The following is a 21395-nucleotide window of genomic DNA, read 5'->3' as shown; positions in this document are numbered from 1 at the left end:
GAATTGAATTGAAAATCAAACAGAAGACAGTAAAGCACAAGGCTCTTATTAGTAAAGATGTAAATACAATTTTCTCTGTCATTGTCTTTTATTAGTGCAACAGATATTTGCATAACATTTGTGTTTCCTTATTGTTATATTACTAAATATAAAATAGCACATGCAAATCCTTTTCTGAACAACCCTGCTCCAACCTTAACCTCACTCCTTCTTAATGTTCCTGTAACACTTGTGTTTATGTGCAGTTTTTACCTGGCAGTACGAAAGGAGGCCCAATCACATCTGGTGGATGGGACGGGCCACAGACCCCACTACAGCCTGCGTACTCTGTGCAGGGCACTGAAGTATGCAGCAGCAAACCCCTGCACCAGTGTACAGCGCTCACTCTACGAGGTAGGTGCCTAGAGAAAATAATTTGACTAAAGGGTCAGTTCACTGACATCCAAAAGAAAATCTTTTTCCTATTTAGCATTACTGATAAGGAGACATAGCAGTACTTTTGATTTAGTGCCACCTTTCTTTTCCTTACAGGCTTTTTTGACTTACTGTTACCTTTTATACCACTTGCATGTATTTTGAAGTTGACGGTCTCCCTGATTTGTGGTTGTAGGGTTTCTGCATGAGCTTCTTGACTCAGCTGGGCAGAAGTTGCCACCCTCTGGTCCATAAACTGGTGTGTCAGCACATCCTGATGGGGAACACCAAGTTTCTCAAACAAGTAAGACATTCTGACAGCTACACTCAGAGCAAAATCTTAAATAGTGGCCTGAGCCTTTATGTACCTCCTACTGGCGAGAGATGCAGGTATTCAACATGTTAGTACTGGAGACAGGCCTTTATTTGTAATTTAACCTGTTTTATAAGTAAATCAGTTCCATAGTAGTTATTCCAAGAAGTAGTCATGTCACACTCACCACTCTGCGGCTCTCTTTCTAACTCAAATACGGTTTACATTCACTAGATTTTACCAATCGCTTCCACTTTGCTGTTAAGCTGTTGTCTAAGACCCTTGACACTTCCTGCACAAACCTTTCACATTGAAAGTCATTCACCAGAGCATGAGCCCTTCCTCTCCCAGCAGGCTTTCAGCGTTTCAATTCGATTTTCATGGCAAAAAACATGAATTAATAGTAAAACTCTAAGTTAAAACCCAGATGGGTAAAATTACTTCATAATTAGCAGCACTGCAGTACCACAGAAACTTTTAGGTAAATATGTAAGTTTGAAATTCATGAGCAGATGAAAAATCCCTTTTGTTATGTTTCTTGCAGCCCATTCCGGCGCCCTCAGGACGGCTCTGCGTGGAAGTGGAGGGCTACTGGGTGTCCCAAGGGGAGATGGAGCCCGCTCTGGACCCCAGCTACATCCTCACCGCCTCAGTCAAACTCAACCTCCGGGACCTTGCCAGAGTGGTATCTGCAGGGTAGGAAAACCATTGCCCAAATCAATGGGTTCATCTATAAATGTCTAGATGTTCATTTTGTCAGAGCTAATGCTGTCCCTTGGAAAGAGTTCATCAGGACAAAACTGTGGGTGAACTGAATTCCCCTGCTGTCAGTGACCAGTGATCTGGCAAGGACCTGGCAGCAGGAAGCAATCAGCTTTTGGCTTCTGTTAAGGATAGCTGACCTCCTGAACATCTGAATAGAAATTGTTAGTGTTTTTAGGTAGAGCATTAGTGATAAATAAGCAAATATGCCAAAAAATGTTTTTAAAAGAATTCCCTACTGCTGCTTTACGCCGCAGTTAAGCTACCATGAATGAAACCCACCTGACTCGACTGTATTGAGCTGATGACAAATCAATAGTCCGCCCACCCATCACTCTCTCTCTCTCTCTCTTAATGTTTCGAAATCACAGCACTCACCCAGTGCTGATCCAGGGAGAGACGTCTGTGGGGAAGACCAGCCTGATCCGCTGGCTGGCTGCAGCCACTGGGAACCAGTGTGTGAGAATCAACAACCACGAGCACACCGACATCCAAGAGTACATAGGCTGCTACTCATCAGACGACCGGGGGAAGCTTGTGTTCAGAGAGGGTACGAGCGCTCATGCTAACCTGACTTGAAAAAATGAGCGAGGCTCATGTTTACTACGCCATACTCGCCATTATACAGTATCTCAAACTTCCAACCAGTATTAAGAGTAAGAATCAGAATGTTTAAATTTAAGAGACCATTACTGATGTCAAAACAAAGAGTAGTGTATTTAAGTATATGGCAAATATAAAAAAAAAACAGGATATTTTGCAAAAACAAGACATGTCAAGCTGAAAATGGATCACAACATCTTATACATTGAGTATCTACAAAGATTGCAGAATTTACCACATTTACTTTAGAAGGGGTTAGGGGTTTATGGCCAACTGAGGTACAGAGACCTACTAGACTTAGACCTAGATAACTTTAATGTCCTCAGAGAGGTAATTTGATTGGCTTATTTCGTATTGTCAAGCAATCCCATGTGCAGGGGCAAACAAAAGACCAAAAAAGTGCCCTACTAACAAGCAGGAGCTAGAGCTCTGTTCCAAAAACACATCAGTGAGCCACACTGCCGAATCTCTCTGTATTTTTGGGGGGAATATGTGGACCTGACAAATAGTTTACGGTTAGCAATTTACACATAGGCCTACTTTATTGACTCAGAAGAACAAGAAATAATAATGAAAAGAAATACATGAATGAATGAATGAATGAATGAATGAATACAACTAAAATGTCCACCTGAATTTATCCGTGGCAGAGAAAACCCAGAAATCAGCCTTTTGACCATTATGAATAGTAGTAATAAAAAAAATAGGCTGGCTAGATGGACTGGCGACCTGTGGGATTGGCTCCAGGCCACCGCAACCCAGTACACAGGATAAGCGGTTGACGATGGATGGATAAAAAAAATAGGTGAATGCATTCAACGTGCAGAAATTCCCAAATTTATGGAAAGGTTTACAGAATTTTCACCTGTGGACTTCACACTTCCAGTCTCTAGATTTGGGTGACATATTTCTTCATTACCATAAACACATACTGCGTTTTATTTAGACTCAGTCCCACATATTATCATCCAGCAGTCCCATGTGAGAATAGAGTCACATTGAATAAGAGTTTATTATTAGTGTTGGAAGGTGAGGGAGATGACATGTTAGTTTAATTCAAAATATTGAAAAATGTAAATACATTTAATAGTGAATGCAACCCCACACGATGCTTTCCATTCCTCTCAAGAAACCCACCCACTGTTACCACTGAACTCTGGCATGAACCCAGACTAACATGTCGCTTGTTTTGCTTGCTGCTGCAGGCGTTCTGATAGACGCCATGAGGAAAGGCTACTGGATCATCCTGGATGAGCTGAACCTGGCCCCCACTGACGTCCTGGAGGCTCTCAACAGACTACTCGACGACAACAGGGAGCTCTTTGTGGCAGAGACTCAGGAAGTCATCAAGGCTCACCCAAGATTCATGCTGTTTGCTACCCAGAATCCCCCTGGTCTTTATGGTGGTCGAAAGGTATGCCATTCATTTAGTGTGAGAGGGGGTGTGTCTGATGGCACGCTAACAGTGTGCTTACCTTCAGATTGACTTTGGTCAAACCTGTAGGTTCCGAGCTTGATAACTGCTGGCCAGATGACATGGCATAACATTTGAAATGGATAGTCATGGTCCCCAGAGGATGAAGCATAATGTCTTGGTGACTCATTTAATCTTTCCTGAAATTCTTATGCACTCACAAAGAAACATTACAATCTTATGGACCTGTTGGCATGAAATTTGCTGAGCACATTCAACTTTAGGGATAAACTTTTTTTTCAGTTTAATGAAGCCAAGGCCTTTGTTTTATCCCATCACCCACTGGACAAACTGCATTCTCAGATCCTTTTCTGCCAGGGCTGGTAAGACTCGGCCACACCAGAAATTAAAGTGGTCGTCTTATAAAGCCATGTGTTTTCCACACATAGACTTCACCACAAACTACAGCATCCAAGCCTGAGAATGAATCAGCATTTCTCTCTCATAAAGGTTATGGGAATGTTTTATTTGATTACATTGGATCTAATATCTGGGTGAAACTAGTAAACTGACATCTTGGTAACATCTACTTTTACCTGTCAAACCAAATCAAAAACCTTTTGAATAATCTTTATTAACTGATCTCCAGGTGCTCTCCAGGGCTTTCAGAAACCGATTTATAGAGCTACACTTTGATGAGCTGCCCTGTGAAGAGCTGGAGATCATCCTCCATCAGAGGTGCAGCCTCCCTCCATCCTACTGCACCAAGCTGGTCAAGGTCATGCAAGACCTTCAGGTAACTGTACACTCTTATGTTACAGTACTGCGTATCTACCCTGCATATTACCTACCTGTTTTGGGTGATCCTAACTATGTGAAATGTGTTTCCTCTTCCAGTCTTTACGCAGGGGATCTTCTGTGTTTGCGGGGAAACATGGCTTCATCACCCTCAGAGATATGTTCCGATGGGCAGACCGCTACAGGCTGGAGGTGCAGACGGAGGCCTCTCACGACTGGCTGCAGCATTTGGCTGACGATGGTGAGGCTTGTCAGACGTTTCTGTTAGATCACCAACCAACGCATGTTCCCGTGAAACTTCAAATAAAGCTATTGTCGTCTTCGTCAGGGTACATGCTGCTGGCAGGACGTGTGAGGAAACCGGAGGAAGAGGCCACCATCCTGTCCATCCTGGAGAAGCACTTCAAGAGGACAGTGAACCCAGAAAACCTGTTCTGTCAGAAACAGGTCACCAGCCAGTTCAGTAAGAGGAACATAACCCCACTTCACTCTACCACCACACACTGATCCAGGGCCACCTCAGAGTATCTCTACTGGAACGCTGTATCAAACGTTTGACTTCAAACATTCTGCATTGTTCAACCAGAGAGAGCTGATGAGTCGTCCGTCAGCTAGAAACACTTTTCACATCATGGATCATCATTTCCATTCAGTCAAATTTGAGGGTGATAATTCCTGAGCGGCTGCTTTGATATGAGTTATGTCATTTCAGTTTCCCCGGAAACAATTAGCCCAATAAATCAAAAGGCACCATGATCATATTCTGGATTATTTAATGATGAAGTCACAATCAGAATATAAATAAATACAGATGCAGATGATATGAACACATTCCAAAAGGATGAAATGATCCTGTGCCTCTGAGCAGGACACAGTATAAATACACAATGCAGGTTCATGTGCAGGTGTTAAACAGTAACAGGTACAGAGAGAAAACATGCTGCTCTGCAGTGATACCTGTGTGCCTTTTTATTAGTATCAGCACAGTGCACACAGACACAAACTCCATCAAAAGTCTCCAGCTGTTACATCTGTTTGTTTCAGCTGATCACAGCTGGATCAGCTGTCAGTTGCTGTAACAAACAGATGTGTTCCACGTGATGCTTCAGAGGAAAGGGCGTCTGATTTCTCTAAAAACATTTCCTCTCCTCTCCTTCTCTACTTGTGCTACTGTTCCACCATGTTTGAGAGAGAGAGAGAGATTTTTTTTTTCTTTTTTTTTTTTAAATCACGAAAGTAGACAAAAGGAAGCACACCAGGAAATTCCCATTATGTCCCATTATTCTGTGATTGACACTTTTGGCCTGTGTAGCCATTGTTCAGCAAAAGTTGCACAGTCTTGCATCAACCTTTATTGAGCCTAAATACTCAGGTATTAAATCATAAAACTACAACTTTTAATTCTGTGAAAACCTGAAAGTGTCATGATATATGACACTACAGATTACAGTAGTTAAGTATCGAATCGAGCCGTCTAGCTTGTGTGATACATGTTGCCTTGATGCTCGGCAGGTCCCTTCATCGACAGCATTGCTGGAGTTCCACAGGAGTTTCGCCATGTGGTGTGGACGTATGGCATGAGGAGGCTAGCTGTGCTGGTAGGACGGGCGCTACGATTTGGCGAGTCTGTCCTGCTTGTAGGAGACACAGGGTAAGATTCAAATGGAACTGCCAGTCCCAATTTTTGCAGATGTTAGCATTAGCTTAAAGCACTGCTGGTCCTAAGTACAGCCTCACAGAGCTGCTAGCATGGTTGCATAGTCATATTCTATACCTTATTTGACAGAAATTAAGTTCCTTGAATGTACCTTTATGTAATGATGTATAAGAGGATCTAGTCGGTGCAGAGTAGCAGATTACTGGTCAGTTTCAGCTGAGTTTCCTTTGGATCCTCTTTGTTTGTATTGTGTTCCTGCACATCGTTTAAAGCTCTTGTTGCTGTTCCCTCACCAGATGTGGGAAGACAACAATCTGCCAGTTGTTTGCTGCTTTGGCTGGACAGAAACTTTTCGCAGTCAACTGTCACCTACACATGGAAACATCTGACTTCCTGGGAGGCCTGCGACCTGTCAGACACACACATCAGGTAGTAACTAGTCTGCGGTAGGTTGAAATGTCAACTCTATAGCAGTCCAGGACTGTATCCGTATATTTGAATGGAGCAATTAAGAAAAAGCGAATGTGTCAGATTGATTTCTAAACAAATAAATAAAAGAAGATTCTTAGTTTGTGACATCTGACTGTGTGTGTGTGTGTGTGTGTGTGTGTGTGTGTGTGTGTGTGTGTGTGTGTGTGTGTGTGTGTGTGTGTGTGTGTGTGTGTGTGTGTGTGTGTGTGTGTGTGTGTGTGTGTGTGTGTGTGTGTGTGTGTGTGTGTGTGTGTGTGTGTGTGTGTGTGTGTGTAGGCTGAAGGTGAAGACAGCAGGCTGTTTCAATGGCATGATGGGCCCTTGGTGCTGGCCATGAAGGAGGGAGGAGTTTTTCTCATGGATGAGATCTCCCTGGCAGACGACTCAGTGCTGGAGAGACTCAACAGGTACACACACACACACATTTTTGTGGCCCAAAATACATTGAATTTGGAAACATTGTAACAAAGTAAACATTTCATTACCTTATTGATATCAAGTGACGTTTGGATGACAAAATACACTCATTTCACTCCAATATCCATCCATCGTCAACCGCTTATCCTGCGTACAGGGTCGCGGGGTCACTCCAATATTATAACCTTTATGTAATCAGGTAGTTATATTTAGATCAATATCTCATTTGAAACACAGCCACACACTCCCAGGCACATTTCAGCAGCATCAGAAACAATCACACCATCTCTTTAAAGGGCCACAATTCAGTGACTAGACTTCGATGACGTTTGCAAGTCCACCGTATAAATGAAAGGAATTAGAAAGTGCTGGGAGGCAGTCAGGTCTGGGATCTGCTCTGATGAATATGTAGTATACAGTGATGAGTGGGATATTTATATCCTGTACTAATAAGCAGAGAGCAGTGGTAAACTGCATCAAGCTGTTTTTAGGCAGAGCGAGCAGCATGAGAATAAAGGATACTCCATTATTGAGCACAGACATAGATCATCTGTCTTCATGAGGAGAATCTTTTTTCTTCAGATTCTGTTCCAGTTGTTCCACATGAGGTTTGACAGTCAGACTGTGATCTAACCAAATTCCCAAATGTTATGTGTATGGATGGCAGGAAGATGTCAGATATGTATAAAACACATTGCTCATCAGGACATTTTGCCCTATTTACACTCACATACAGGTGAATAACGACTAAGGTGAACCCTTGACAATGTGTTTGTGGTCAGTGTTCTAGAGACAGAGAAGTCCCTTGTGCTGGCAGAGAAAGGCAGCGGGGACAATGACGACGTAGAGTGGATCAGAGCAGCTGCAGGTTTCCGTCTGGTTGCCACCATGAACCCCGGAGGAGACTTTGGCAAGAAGGAGGTAGATTAAAGAAGTGGTTTTAAAAAAAAAAAAAGGAAAGAGACACTGTTGTATTTGCCTGTACTTGATTCTCCTGAATTTGAAGGTAGATGTTTGTCCCAATGATTTAACATGCTTTTTAAATATATGAGCTATAAGATTATAAATATATGTGCTTTAAGAGTAACCAACCAGAACTGTAGAATCTGACTTTAGTACTTGTCTGTTTTTGGGCAGCTTTCTCCTGCCCTCAGGAACCGTTTCACAGAGATCTGGTGTCCTCAGAACAACAGCCGTAGTGACCTGGTTCAGATCATCCAACACAACCTGCGCTCTGGCCTTTCACTTGATGGTAAACTAGTCCTGATTCGATATTATCAAGATACTTGGGAGCCATTTTGATAAGTATTGCAATTTATAGCTATTTTTTTATTTATTTTTTTTGTTTATCACTAGACTGTGGGGAAAAGTTGAATCATACACCTACCGTGTTGCTGCTCGACACCCTCTGCTGCAACGACTATTTGTTGCTAGTCCTATTGTTATTATTGTTATTATAATCATTAACATTACGACTGTTACCATTAACACTATTATAAATATCTGTACCATTTTTCATTTAGTCTATAGCAACATTACCTTCACTGTCTGTACCTCTGTGTGTATATTGTGTAGGCTCTCTCTCTCTCTCTCTCCCCCCCCCCACCCCCCTCTTAAAAGGAAGTTTTTCCTTGCCTCTGTCGCCTAGTGCTTGCTCCTGGTGGGAACTGTTGGGCTTCTGTAAATATCATCACAGAGTACGGTCTAGACCTGCTCTTTTATGAAAAGCGCTGTGAGATAACTGTTGTTGTGATTTGGCGCTATATAAATAAAATTGAAATTGAATTGAAAATTGACACTAGAGACGATATAAATGCACTTCACTTGTCAGTTTTATTTCAGCATTGCTATACTGCATATAAAAGTGATAAATAAAATTCATTTAGTTGTTCCTGCACATCAAGCTAGTGCTAGTAAAATAGATCAAGAATCAAACATTTTATTAAAAAAATGTAACAAATTTTTAAACATTGATTTACTTTTCTTTTTTTTCCCCCACCCCTTATTTTGCAATCCGGCTATAAAGACCTGTCGATCTGTTCTTGTTGTCCCATATTCATTTCTAGTTTTTTGCCATGCTAGCCATCATGGTGCAAAGTGTAGCCAGCCTAGGTTTAGGTTTCACTTCAATAATGGATAAGATGACATGTACAAAACACTAATGTAGAAAGTGTTACGGGTGTTGTGTCTCTGGACTCAAATTCAGGCGGCGATATTGCAGAGCTGATGCTGGACTTCATCGAGTGGCTGACCCAGCAGGACTTTGGCCGGCGCTGCATCCTTAGCGTCAGAGACATCCTGTCATGGGTAAACTTCCTGAGCACTGTGTGTGAGCGGGACGAAGACGGCTTCATGACCATGGGAGCCCTGGAAGATGAAGAAGAAGCAGAGTGGGACCTCAGACTGGACACTGTTACCGCCTTCATCCACGCCGCATGTCTGGTCTACATAGACGGCATTGGCTCTGGTGAGCTGATGACTTATTTTTAGTTTCACTGAGAATCTTTCACTCAAAGAGGAGTTTAAAAAAATGTGACCCGAGACTCCCTTTTCTTGCAGGCACCACTGTGTCCTGTTCAGACAATGCCTTTCTGGCACGCCGGCTATGCTTAGGCTTCCTGCAACAGCGGCTGAGCCAGATGACGGAGCTGGATCAGGAGATGCTGGACGCCCTCAGAGTCTATGACAGCAGCCTACTGCGGGAACCCCAGTGGGGCGAAGATTTCTTTGGCATTGACCCCTTCTACATTGCCTTGGGTATGGACTTCACTGATTCCAAACAGACTGATAAGAGGCTGTGTTCTTATCTATATCCTCTGCTCCTCCATGTTTTTGTTCACACTTCGCTAACCCTGATAGCACATTCAAATTCTTCGCTTCAACACATTCCTTATATAGAGCTGCATCTATTGGTTGATCCCCTGCCCACGTCTGCCTCTAAAATGTTGTAGCAATTGCATGACAAATGCAAAACCCAGAACCCTTGCAAACTTGTCTATGATTTGTTTTTCTTTTTTTGACAAAATTGTTGCCAGTTCATTCTTTGGGACCTGATGGTAGAAAATCGTCATTTTTGTACTTTTATACATTTTTTCCAGTTACCTCAGGATTACAATGTCAAATGACACCCACTGTGGTGGCACTGTCACACATTATTCTGTATTGATAACATTTTAGCTACAGTTAACCAATACATTCTCTAAATGACACCAGATTTGGTATGCATGTCAGGAACGAGCTCCAGATTTTTCATACAAAATTTTGTGCAAATGTAGGGTTGTGCGATATGACTAAAATCTCATATCCCAATATAGGTCATTTCATATCCCAATAACGATATATATCCCGATATTGAACATGTTTTGTAAATTAAATATTACGAACTATGATTTTTCTCTGCATCATAAAGGTGGGGTAAGCTATTCTGGAGAAATCCAACACCTGGACAAATACCATGATATAGAGTGAACAAGGACAACTAACTAATGTTAGCTAGGTTGTGGGTTAGCAAATTGTTGCTACTTGCTGCTGGAAAGTAATTATGAGAGGATGAGATGGTCCCAGCTCAGCAGCTCCAGACAGCGATACAATTCTCCTGTTGCTGTAGCTAACGTCACAACAACAGCACGTCTTGGTGACCTAAAAAGGAAGCTGAATATCTGTGGGCAAGTCATTAAAAGCTACTGTTTAAATCCTACTCCTTGTTATTTTGATCGACCAAACATCTACAAGTTTTCCTCCAACAAACTTTCCAACCTTGTGTGAATCCCTGAAGATCCCATCTGTTCTTGCCACTGCTATCATCTCAAATATCATCTGTTTGTTCTGAATGCAAATTTCTTTCCTGCAACAACGGCAAGTGTGGAAGAACGGACTGCGGTGAAGTTAGTTTGAAGTTGGATATTAGATTTACGTTGAATAGACAGATGTCTGTTGAATATCCAACATAACTTCACCGCGGTGCAAAGCGTCGTCCCCTCGTAAAGTGTTTCGACACAACGAAATAAACAATAGAGCATAATTTTAAACAATAGACCTTTTGCTGTCGTCAAACAATACATATCGTCATATTGCACAGCCCTATGCAAATGTGTTACATTAAGTGGTGATGGTGGTGACACAATTCCAACTTCTTGTTCAGGTATCACCACAATTGTTATGCAGATCCAGGATGTCCTCAGGAGAATGTGATGATGCTTCACTGTCCTTTTTAATGTAAAGGATAGGTTCACATTTCAAGTCTGTTTTTAAAACAAATAGTCACGTGCTTACATATACTCAGAGTTTTTGCTGTACTCATTCCTCTTGTTAATACTGGCCATCGAAATATCCCATCCTAATGTGTTTTCATTATAAGAGATGAGGGAGAAAATTCTCAGTCCTTGTTCTGTGCAAAAAGATATGTTACTTTGATTTTACGTAACTCAAACCGTGTAATCCTCATATTAACTTGATAACCTTTGCTTTCAATGGTCTTATGCTGTCTTCGGAGCGTACCTGGTAGACAGATGGTTTAACGTCAGTTTAAGTGCTATTTAGTGATGCTCTTGGCTTCCCTGTCACACAGAGTTAGTGCACCTTTGGTTGCTTTGAATGCATGGGACCCGGTATCCGTGCAGGTCTTATTCCATAAAGGAATAGTTTTATGTTTTTGGTAGAAACACTTATTTGCTTTCTTGCCAGAAGTTAAATGAGAATATCAATATCAGTCTCATGTCTGTGTTAAGTTAAGTAATTTGTAGTACGCTAAGAAAAACCTCAACTTTTCCAGCCTCATATCCCTGTGATTACAGAGAGTGAAGCTATTACACTGCCAAATCAAATTCTACGTGGAAATGTAAACCGTTCATACTTCTTTAGTAATGTTTACACACAGTTACCTTTCCGTTCTTGTGCTTGAATGAAATGGCTCATTACCTAATGTCCACACAGGGCCTCAGACTGAGAGCCGGAACCTGTCAGACTACGCTATCGCAGCAGGCACTACTGCTGTGAATGCCCAGAGGCTTCTGCGGGCACTGAAGCTGCAGAGGCCTGTGCTGCTGGAGGGCTCACCTGGTGTAGGAAAGACCAGTCTGGTGGCAGCTCTGGCAAAAGCTTCTGGGAACCACCTGGTCAGAATCAACCTGTCGGAGCAGACGGTAAGCTTTCTATGAACGCTCAGAAGGTCTCCATTGTGTTCCTGAATGAACTTCAAAGACTGCAAGGCTCTGGTGCTGATGACGTGTACTCTCTGGCAGGATGTTGCTGATTTGTTTGGGACAGATCTCCCTGTAGAGGGAGGGAAGGGGGGAGAGTTTTCATGGCGTGATGGCCCCCTTTTGGCTGCTTTGAAGGCGGGTCACTGGGTGGTCCTGGATGAGGTAAGTTTTGGACACCAGTCTTGTGGCTTGTTTTGTTTGCAAACCTTTCCTTTACAGATAGTAGTCTGCTGATGCTGTAATATAATCTGCGGTGTTAAACTGACTTGTCTTGTTCATCTTACTGACAGCTGAACCTGGCCTCTCAGTCAGTGCTGGAGGGTTTGAATGCCTGTTTTGATCACCGAGCAGAGATCTACATACCTGAACTGGGCATGAGTTTCCAGGTTCAGCAGGAGAAGACCAAGATCTTTGGCTGCCAGAACCCCTTTACTCAAGGCGGCGGGCGTAAGGGACTGCCCAAGTCCTTCCTCAACAGATTCACTCAGGTATGGAAAAGATTTATTACAGGTTATATTACTAACTTTGCTGGTCTTTGTTTTTTTTCTCTATTTGTAGCTTCTTTGCTTTGTTTAATTATTTCTACTTTATTCACTCATCTAGTTATGTATGTATGTATGTATGTATGTATGGGTTTAAAAAATTGCTTTCCTAATAATTTGATTAATAGTGCATTACATTTACGGAGTTTGGGCATTTTCTTGCTTTATTGAACCTTTTATTTCGTCAGTGAAGATCTCCTGAGGTCAGAGATCTTATTTGCAATGATGTGGCCGTACTTGGCCTTTACCAGTGAACACTTTGAGCTTGGTGGTGAGTTTCTGCAGGAGGAGGATGATGACCTCCAGTTTGCAGACAAAAAATACACAAAACAAATAATTATATTAAAAAGACAAGCTTCAGTAAGAACAGAGGCTATTGCCTATGGATTAATTTATCATGGAATTTAAAATAGTCTTGCATGTCAGCACAGTTTAATTGAACACATTCAACATAAATACAGATAAATCTTCACATTCTGTAGCAGCATTTTTTACTCAGCACACGGATACAAAAAAGTGAGTCATGATGATGGTCTTTAAAACAATATTCTGTTTAGGTAATGAATTGTTTAGAGCTGAAACCATTAGTCAGTAATGATTTGTTTCAGTTATTTTCAAGCAAAGAGTCCAAAGATTCTCTGGTTGCAGAATTTCAGATATTATAATTTTCTGCTATTCTCTGCATTGTCATTATAAACTAAATAACAAGTGTTAAAGTTAAGTGCTAAACATCTGCAGAGTAATCAATAATGAAAATAGTTGTTAGTTAGCGCGAAATTATGTTAACCCTAGAATTGTTAAATGTGAACAACACTGCCGTTCACCTGTCACACTGAGATGTGGGGAAGTACTCTAAAGATCAAGGGATCCCAGTGGGATATCTCAGGAAAACCGGGACCAACTAATTTGTTGGAAACAAATGTATGGGCTCAAGTATCTTCAAAAATAATTGCAAATCTTGTGGTTGTCTTATCATGTTAGTCAATAAAATGCAGAAGATGTTTGTGTAGAAAAGATTTGTAGTTTTAGAAAATGCATCTGACTATAATTTGTGCATGAATCTGACATCACCCCGACTCTATCATTTCATTTCTTTTGATTCTTTTTCATCCCTGTTCATAAAATCTGGCTTACCTCTGTGTTCTCAGGTTTTTGTGGACCAGCTCACGAACAAAGACATGGAGTTCATAGGAGACTCTATTTTCCCCAGCATTGATAAGGAAATTGTTGCTAAAATGGTGGAGTTCAGTAACAGGGTAGGTTTCTCTTCCCTTACTTTTGTATGACTTAGACTGTCATCTGGAGGACTTTGTATGCTGAATTAGCCGACTGAAGACCAGGCACATGTTTTAAAGCGTTGAGTAAGTTTCCTGCCTTTATAGCTTGTCCAGGAGGTGTGTGTGGAGCGGCGGTGGGGTCAAAAAGGAAGCCCCTGGGAGTTCAACCTGCGCGACATGTTCCGCTGGTGTCAACTGATGCAGGCAGACCAGTCCCCAGGATTTTTCAACCCAGGCCAACACGTAGCCTTGGTGTATGCTGACAGGATGAGAACGGAGGCTGACAAGGCTCAGGTACACCTCTTCACCAACTTTGCTTTACTTAAGGTTCCACAAGAAACTTTTATCAGTGTATCAATTAATTAAATCTGTTTTGTAAGTTTAAATCATATTTAAAGGACTAGTGTCTGTTATACTTCTTGCTGTTGCACTTGAACACATGTACTGTATGTGTTGGTGAAATGCTCGTTGAGAGGTTTTGTGGAAGGATTCTAATTGAACTACAAATGAACATTTCATGTTATTGGAGTGCCTTGGCAGCTAAATGATTACAACTCATGCCACATACCTGCAATGTTGCTGGTTTACTTCCAGCCAGGGATCTTTGGTGCATGTTGTACCCCTACATGCTACATATGCAACATATAGATTTCAGAGAGTGGGGTTCAAAGTCCAGAGTTCTAGAAGTTCACCTTTGATTAATGGTGTCCCACAGGGGAGTGTATTTGGCCCTTACTGTGGTTATTACGTGACTTGGAATGTACTGTATATACCAACACGGGACAAATTAAATGAAAGGAAATGCCTCTGTAGACAAGTAGGTTAACCTATCAAATGCAGAAGTGTCTGTGCACAAGGACAACTGTGTGTATTTGTGTTTACATTGAATGGATTAAATTCACTCTCTTTTCTTGCATTTGGTAGCTACCCTTCCTTTTCTGTGTATTGTTACTGGCCCGTTTGGAAAGCATTTTTCCACAGTTTTTGAGATAAAACACTGTTTAGTCTTTGAACTCCGTGTCCCAATCAGGTGCTGTCCGTGTTCAGGAAAGTGTTTGGGGAGGACTTTGAGCCTTACAGCGGCTCCAGACAGTTCCACATCACTCCACTCAACCTGCAGGTTTGTCAAAGCAATGAAACCTCACCCTGTTCTTCAGCTGAATTTTTTTTAAATGGTACAGAAAAAGTTAAGTATTTTTTTCTCCCTGGATTGCCCGTGTAGGTGGGCTTCTCAGTCCTGCAGCGCAGTGGCGGAGCCCCTGTGGCTCTGGACCCCCCACTGATGATCACACACCAGGCGTTACGGCCCCTGGAGTCCCTGATGAAGTGTGTGGAGATGGGCTGGATGACCATACTGGTCGGCCCCACGGCCAGCGGAAAGACCAGCCTGGTGAGGCTGCTGGCTCTGCTGACAGGACACCGCCTCAGGGTCATGGCCATGAACAGTGCCATGGACACCACAGAGCTGCTGGGAGGCTTTGAACAGGTAACCCAGAACTCAGGACCTAGTTTGCCAAGCCTCTTTTATTGGCTGAATACATCACACCGCATCTCTCTGCACTTTTTTTTCACTCCAGGTGGATATCATGCGGCCGTGGCAACAAGTACTGGAGAGTGTGGACTACATAGTTGCCATGGTAATAAGGCGTGGCTTGATGTCACTGGATGTTGGCATCCAGGACACAGAGTTCCTGCTGCAGACCTGGGGTCTGTTCTGTCACTGGCTGAAGGAGGAAGGACTGCAAAGAACTGGGGGTACCGTCAACTCTGAGGCACTGAACAAGCTGGAGGTCATCATCCTGCTCCTGCAGAAACTCAACACCAAGCTCAAAGTGTTCACTGGTAATGGCCGACCGAAAGGATCTTCTTTCAAAATGTGTTTTCTTATTTTTATTGATTTTGTCTTGTAAATATAGCATGTTAAGAATGTGTTCCCAGTGTTGTAACATGCTTGGGTTTGTCGTCCAGACATGTCCAAGCTGCAGATGGACTTTACGCTGCTAAAGGAACGACTGGCTCAGCTGGAGGACGGCTGGACAAATGGAGGCTTCGAGTGGTTGGATGGTATGCTGGTCCAGGCCCTGCAGGCTGGTGACTGGCTGCTAATGGACAATGTCAACTTCTGCAGGTAAGGAAAGTCTTATATGTGTATTTGTGTGCTTGTTGGTCTGTATTTGTAAAAACATTTTTCAATTGGGATTTTGCTCCCAAAAAAACCCTACATTTAGTTAACCAGTCAAGACCATCAGGTAATTCTTGTGTGTAGAGATGTTTGGGAAAATATAACATTCTGATATTGGCTTTAACAAATCAAAGCAAAAGTCCACTGCTAGAAGTTTCAGCATTAGACAGGTATTCCCAGAAACGTTTTGAAATAAGAAGTGATGGGAGCTGTAGATGTAGAGAAACATTTCACTGACCACTTATTATGTGCTTAGTGCTTCTGTCCTGGATCGCCTCAACGCTCTGCTGGAGCCTGGTGGATCTCTCACCATCAACGAGCGTGGAGTCATAGATGGGAAGACCCCCAAAATCACCCCACATCCGAACTTCAGGTATTACTCAGAATTAGACCTTGATCACTGTTTGTTGAGGTCCATGCTCAGCTGATGTGTGTGGCTGTGCAGGTTGTTCCTGACCATGGACCATGTGCACGGAGAGCTCTCCAGAGCCATGAGGAACAGAGGGGTGGAGGTTTACATCCCAGGGGAACATGAAGGGGTCTGCTGGGACACACTGGACCTGAAAACCCTGCTTCACACCGCAGGGGTGACCGGGGACTGTGTGTGTGATCTGCTGATTGAAATACATAAAAGCATCAAATCTGCCATCTGGGGTAAGCACTGAAAAACAACAACAAATAAATAATGCTGTTAGTCAGTCAGTCTGCACAGTTCATTTAATCTGTCTTTCAGATTCCCCAGCCTCATCAGTGTCCTCCCTCCTCCATGCTGCCACCCTGCTGGCCTGCCAGCTGCAGAGAGGTGTAGATTTACCCAGCGCCCTGCAGCATGCCTGTGGAGAGGCCTACTCACTCTGCCAGCGCTGCACTGCCAGCCAAAAGGTATCAATGCAGTCCCAACTGTATAGTGCCACTGGATCACATTTCACAGAGCTTTGATATTAAATTCCTCTTTTTGGTCTATCTCAGTCCAGGTGACGGCCTAATGTAGCCCAAATCTTGTATCACAATTTAATATCGGGATGGCACATAACTTTGTCTTAACCAGTCGATCTAATTTTGCCAGATTTGAAGCTGATATTCATGTTCTCCACGGCATATCCTAATATTTTTTACTATTCTTCTAGCATAAAGAAATCTAGCGAGAATAAAAAACCATTGCATTGTTGCCCCTCCAGCAAGCCCAGCAGGTGATTGAGCAGCACTTGGCCATCCTGGACACAGAGGACTGGGGCAGTGGGTTGCTGTGTGCTGGAGTTTGGCCTGATGGCTTCCCCTCTGCCCTCCTCTCCACGGAGGATTCCTGTTTCTCCGCTGTCCTCCGAGATGGACAGGTCCTCTTATTTTGCCTGAACACCCTCAGTCTGCAGGACAAACGGTAAGAACAACACAATCACATGAGCCTGCAGCGGAAAAGAACAAGCGTACTATAATTAAGAATAATTACACCAATTGTGTTCACAGTAATCGCCCACTGAGTCTGAGTGACCTGCAGAAGGCGTTGCAGAGCAGTGGTGTCCATGAAGGCCTAGTGTTTTCTGGGGGGGTGGTGGATTTGGCAGAAGGAGATGCTCTGAGGCTGATCCCCACAGCAGTGAGACAGCTCACAGAGAGAGCCTCTCATGGAGACTGGATCCTCCGCAGCAGCTGGCTCTCACACCTGGGGAAGTCCTACAAATATGCCCCTGGTTTGTTCCTCTACACACACAAACACTCACAGCACCAGAACATCTTAGAGTTTGAAGTACATGGTTTCAGACTCCTCTGAAACAATGTATTCACATGCCGTAACAGTAGAACATGTTTTTGTCAAACTGCAAATATTTGAGACACGGGCTTCACAGGACCATGATCCCTTAGTTCAGAGGGATCTGTCCACATGTTTTACAGTTTATATCATAATCACAATGCAGACATGCAGACAGTAAAAAGGGTGGTTCTTGATTTTTCCAGATTCAGCTCTGGTCCAGGTGGAGGCAGGAAACAGGGCTCTGAAGGCTGTGTTTGCTAGCAAACTTGCTTCCAAGGGCAAGTCACTAGCCGAGTTGCTCCAGCCTCACAGCATAGGTAAACTTTTTTTGTTGTCTTGTTCTTCTGTTAAATGATACTGCACCTGTAATCCCTGCCCAGAATATTAAAAGCATTACCTAAAACTATAAATATGTTTTATGTATAACAAAAAAGTCTAAAAGTTGAATTCAAACATTAAAACAGTCATAAAGGTAAAGTATTGTTCATGCTAGTTTCAAGGTATGCTTAATGCAAGTGAAGGTATTTAGTGAATCAGTTGTGTTGTTTCCACAAGATAATATAATAAGGGATTGAACAATATGCTTTTTTCTTAATTCTGTGATGTAATACACAATATGGAGTTCATGACTTAGCTTAGTGATCTTTTCTATTGGTGTAGATGATGTTCATGTTGATTGCGTTAGCGGTCATGTTTGGTATTATCATCGAACCACAATTTAAAGTTTTTCTTGTCAGCAACTCCATGATTTTCACCACATTCCACGTTAAAGCTGATTAAGATTTACACATCACACATTTGTTTTACTTGTATTACAACCTACTGCTGCCGTTGTCAAGGAGTATTAACCACTCTTTGTTATGTCGCCAGATGAATACAGGATTCTGGTGGACATGCGATGGAACAAGCAATACCTGGATATTTTAGCTAACAAGTGCAACTTTGAGGACGAGGAAAGATACACGGAGTTTCTGGATGCACTGAACGCAGTCGCCAACAGGTACAGTAGGACCAGTGCCCGTCAATTTTATCCTACTTGGCCATGTGCAGAGTAAGGCTTTGGCACATTGCACATACACTTTCCAAAATGACTGCAGTAGATCAGCATATGTATATTTATAAGTGGAAGGCTAACAAATACGTGTACCTTTTTGTCTCGATCCTTCTTAGAAACCGTTGTGTGTGTTGTTTCCTTTATTATGGATTATCAGATAGTGAGTCAAACATGAAAACTCCATTTTTTTTTTTCATTACTACAAAATTTTAAAGGTTTTCCCTAATGTATAAAACTGTTGCTTAGTTGTTGGCAAGATGACCTGCAGCACATGGTGTAGTCCTGCAATCTGCAGTGTAACATACAGTAATTGTGGTTGGCCATGGTGCAAATACCCTGCCAGGCTATTAAGTTTGATAAAAACAGTTTGAAGATTTCCCCATATATTGTAGGCAGACCACTGTTGTCGTGCACTTATTCTGTGCAGGCCATTTTGTGCTTATTTATAGCCATGACACAGTCAATGTATAACATTAACAGAACCGTCAATGTTAATTTTTCAGACATTTTAGAATGACACTACGTATCACAGCTGAACCCTAACCCTCCAGCATTATTATCTTGACTGAAGGGCTCATGAATTGTTGGAAATAAAAAAAACATAATCTGTTTTCTCCATGCACAGTAATCTTGTATTAAAAGTATGAACCATAAAGTAAAAGATAAAAACATTTCTTGTGTGTGTTTGTTAGGATTGTTCTGATGATGGACAGAGAGGAGAGGTCCGTCATCTGCACCTGTGCTATCAACATGTCTGCTCAGAACTCTGCCCTGAGAATAGCCACAGCCTTCAGCAAAGGTATGCACAGCACACTTTGGGAAATTATGAATTGATAGAAGCATAACTCATGCAATAGCACAATTCATGGTACCAGTCACCCATCTGCATAACAGAGTACCACTTGCAGTTCCAAACAAAACCAAAATGTCTTCCCACTGATCTACACTGCATGGTGTATGACTAGGTTAGAGCCGCATGTACACCGATCAGCACCACTGACAGGTGAAGTGAATAACACTGATTATCTTGTTACCATGGCACCCATCAGTGGATGGGATATATTAGGCAGCAAGTGAACATTTTGTCCTCAAAGTTGATGTGTTAGAAGCAGGAAAAATGGGCAAGTGTAAGGATTTGAGTGACTTTGACAAGGGCCAAACTGTGCTGGCTAGAACTCTGGGTCAGAGCATCTCAAAAACTGCAGCTGTTGTGGGGTGGTACCGGTCTGCAGTGGTCAGTGCCTATCAAAAGTGGTCCAAGGAAGGAAAAGGGCAAGGGCAGCCAAGGCTCACTGATGCATGTAGGGAGCTAAGGCGGGCCCATGTGCTGCTCCGATAGACGAGCTACTGTAGGTAAACTTGCTGGAAATGTTATTGCTGGTTCTAATAGAAAGGTGTCAGAACACACAGTGCATGGCACTTTGTTGCGTGTTGTCTGCGTAACTGCAGAACTGGACCACAGAGCAATGGAAAAAGGCAGCCTGGTCTGATGAATCATGTTTTCTTTAACATCACATGGATGGCTGGGTGCTTGTGCCTGGCATACCTGGGAAACGCATGGCACCAAGTTGCATTATTTGAAGAAGGCAAGCTGGCAGTGTGATGCTTTGTTCTACTGGGAAACCTTGAGTCCTGGCGTTCATGTGGATGTTACTCTGACACGTAGCTCTACCTAAGCACTGTTGCAAACCATGTACACCTTTTCATGGAAACATTATTCCCTGATGGCAGTGGCATCTTTCAGCTGGATGATGCACCCTGCCACAAAGCAAAAATGGTTCAGGAATGGTTTGAGGAACACAAGTTCAAGGTGTTGTCGTGGCCAGGGGGTCATAATGTTATGGCTGATTGGTGTATTTTCTCCCCCTCACAGGGATGGTGGACATTGGTCACCTGCCCCACCCAGTGCTGATGCACCTGCGGACCTTCTTTGATCTGTGGGACTCATTCACCCTGCAGGCTGTGCAGAACGGGCAGCCCTACATCTCAGACCACATCATGTTTGAGGTCAGAACACACGCACTTTATCCCTTTGTCATTTTACGGGGGGGCTGGAACATTATATATTTATTTAACCATTCTTTAAAAAAATGTATATTAAGTATTAAAATGTAGGGATGGTAAAGTATCACACAAGGAAAAAAAACTTGTACCTCATAACTGTCTCTATCTAGATGTCACTTTATCTCACTTCTCAGGGCAGGCTTAATAAGCCAGGCCATTGTTCCTCTCCTCAGAGGTTAAACAGGGTTCTTGTGAAATTCAAACTTGGCCTTGCTGTGGTATGTACAGATCCTGCAGCTGCTGCAGTGGCTCGACCGTTTCTGGGATGTCTGCAGCACGCTGCCAGCTGACTCTCAGGGCATCTCCGTGCTGTCTCTGCACTGGCAGTGGGTGCAGAAACACCTCATCCTCCGACTGCCCCTGCTTCTGCTGGGAGACACAGAAGCCACATTCGAGTAAACGCTTTTTTCCCTCCACACTACTTTTCGACACATGACATTGTTTTCATTGACTACATTTGTAATTATGTTTTTTCT

General features: G+C 42.8%; 1 protein-coding gene across 2 annotated transcripts in view; it reads left to right on the top strand.

Annotated features, from left to right (window-relative positions):
• Window positions 1-21395, top strand: part of mdn1 (midasin AAA ATPase 1) — a 69649-nt gene that overhangs the window by 18867 nt on the left and 29387 nt on the right. For both annotated transcript variants that reach the window (XM_038726454.1, XM_038726455.1), the window contains exons 21-54: window positions 246-393; window positions 611-718; window positions 1272-1423; window positions 1861-2039; window positions 3298-3506; window positions 4156-4302; window positions 4404-4545; window positions 4633-4767; window positions 5817-5955; window positions 6258-6390; window positions 6709-6839; window positions 7632-7770; window positions 7987-8101; window positions 9056-9316; window positions 9409-9606; window positions 11782-11990; window positions 12090-12212; window positions 12341-12538; window positions 13741-13848; window positions 13975-14163; window positions 14900-14989; window positions 15092-15355; window positions 15447-15711; window positions 15838-15997; window positions 16308-16424; window positions 16497-16705; window positions 16785-16933; window positions 17230-17429; window positions 17516-17739; window positions 18005-18118; window positions 18672-18801; window positions 19548-19654; window positions 20729-20862; window positions 21148-21314. In XM_038726454.1, coding sequence (XP_038582382.1) covers window positions 246-393; window positions 611-718; window positions 1272-1423; window positions 1861-2039; window positions 3298-3506; window positions 4156-4302; window positions 4404-4545; window positions 4633-4767; window positions 5817-5955; window positions 6258-6390; window positions 6709-6839; window positions 7632-7770; window positions 7987-8101; window positions 9056-9316; window positions 9409-9606; window positions 11782-11990; window positions 12090-12212; window positions 12341-12538; window positions 13741-13848; window positions 13975-14163; window positions 14900-14989; window positions 15092-15355; window positions 15447-15711; window positions 15838-15997; window positions 16308-16424; window positions 16497-16705; window positions 16785-16933; window positions 17230-17429; window positions 17516-17739; window positions 18005-18118; window positions 18672-18801; window positions 19548-19654; window positions 20729-20862; window positions 21148-21314 — 5493 coding nt within the window. The remainder of the gene's footprint in view (window positions 1-245; window positions 394-610; window positions 719-1271; window positions 1424-1860; window positions 2040-3297; window positions 3507-4155; window positions 4303-4403; window positions 4546-4632; window positions 4768-5816; window positions 5956-6257; window positions 6391-6708; window positions 6840-7631; window positions 7771-7986; window positions 8102-9055; window positions 9317-9408; window positions 9607-11781; window positions 11991-12089; window positions 12213-12340; window positions 12539-13740; window positions 13849-13974; window positions 14164-14899; window positions 14990-15091; window positions 15356-15446; window positions 15712-15837; window positions 15998-16307; window positions 16425-16496; window positions 16706-16784; window positions 16934-17229; window positions 17430-17515; window positions 17740-18004; window positions 18119-18671; window positions 18802-19547; window positions 19655-20728; window positions 20863-21147; window positions 21315-21395) is intronic.

This window comes from Micropterus salmoides, unplaced genomic scaffold (genome assembly GCF_014851395.1).
Source record: "Micropterus salmoides isolate LMB-PRFRI ecotype aquatic unplaced genomic scaffold, ASM1485139v1 Ms_hic_scaffold_18, whole genome shotgun sequence".
NCBI classification, from domain to species: Eukaryota; Metazoa; Chordata; class Actinopteri; order Centrarchiformes; family Centrarchidae; genus Micropterus; species Micropterus salmoides.
Note: the sequence above shows the minus strand (reverse complement) of the source record. Positions and strands in the feature narration are given on the sequence as shown.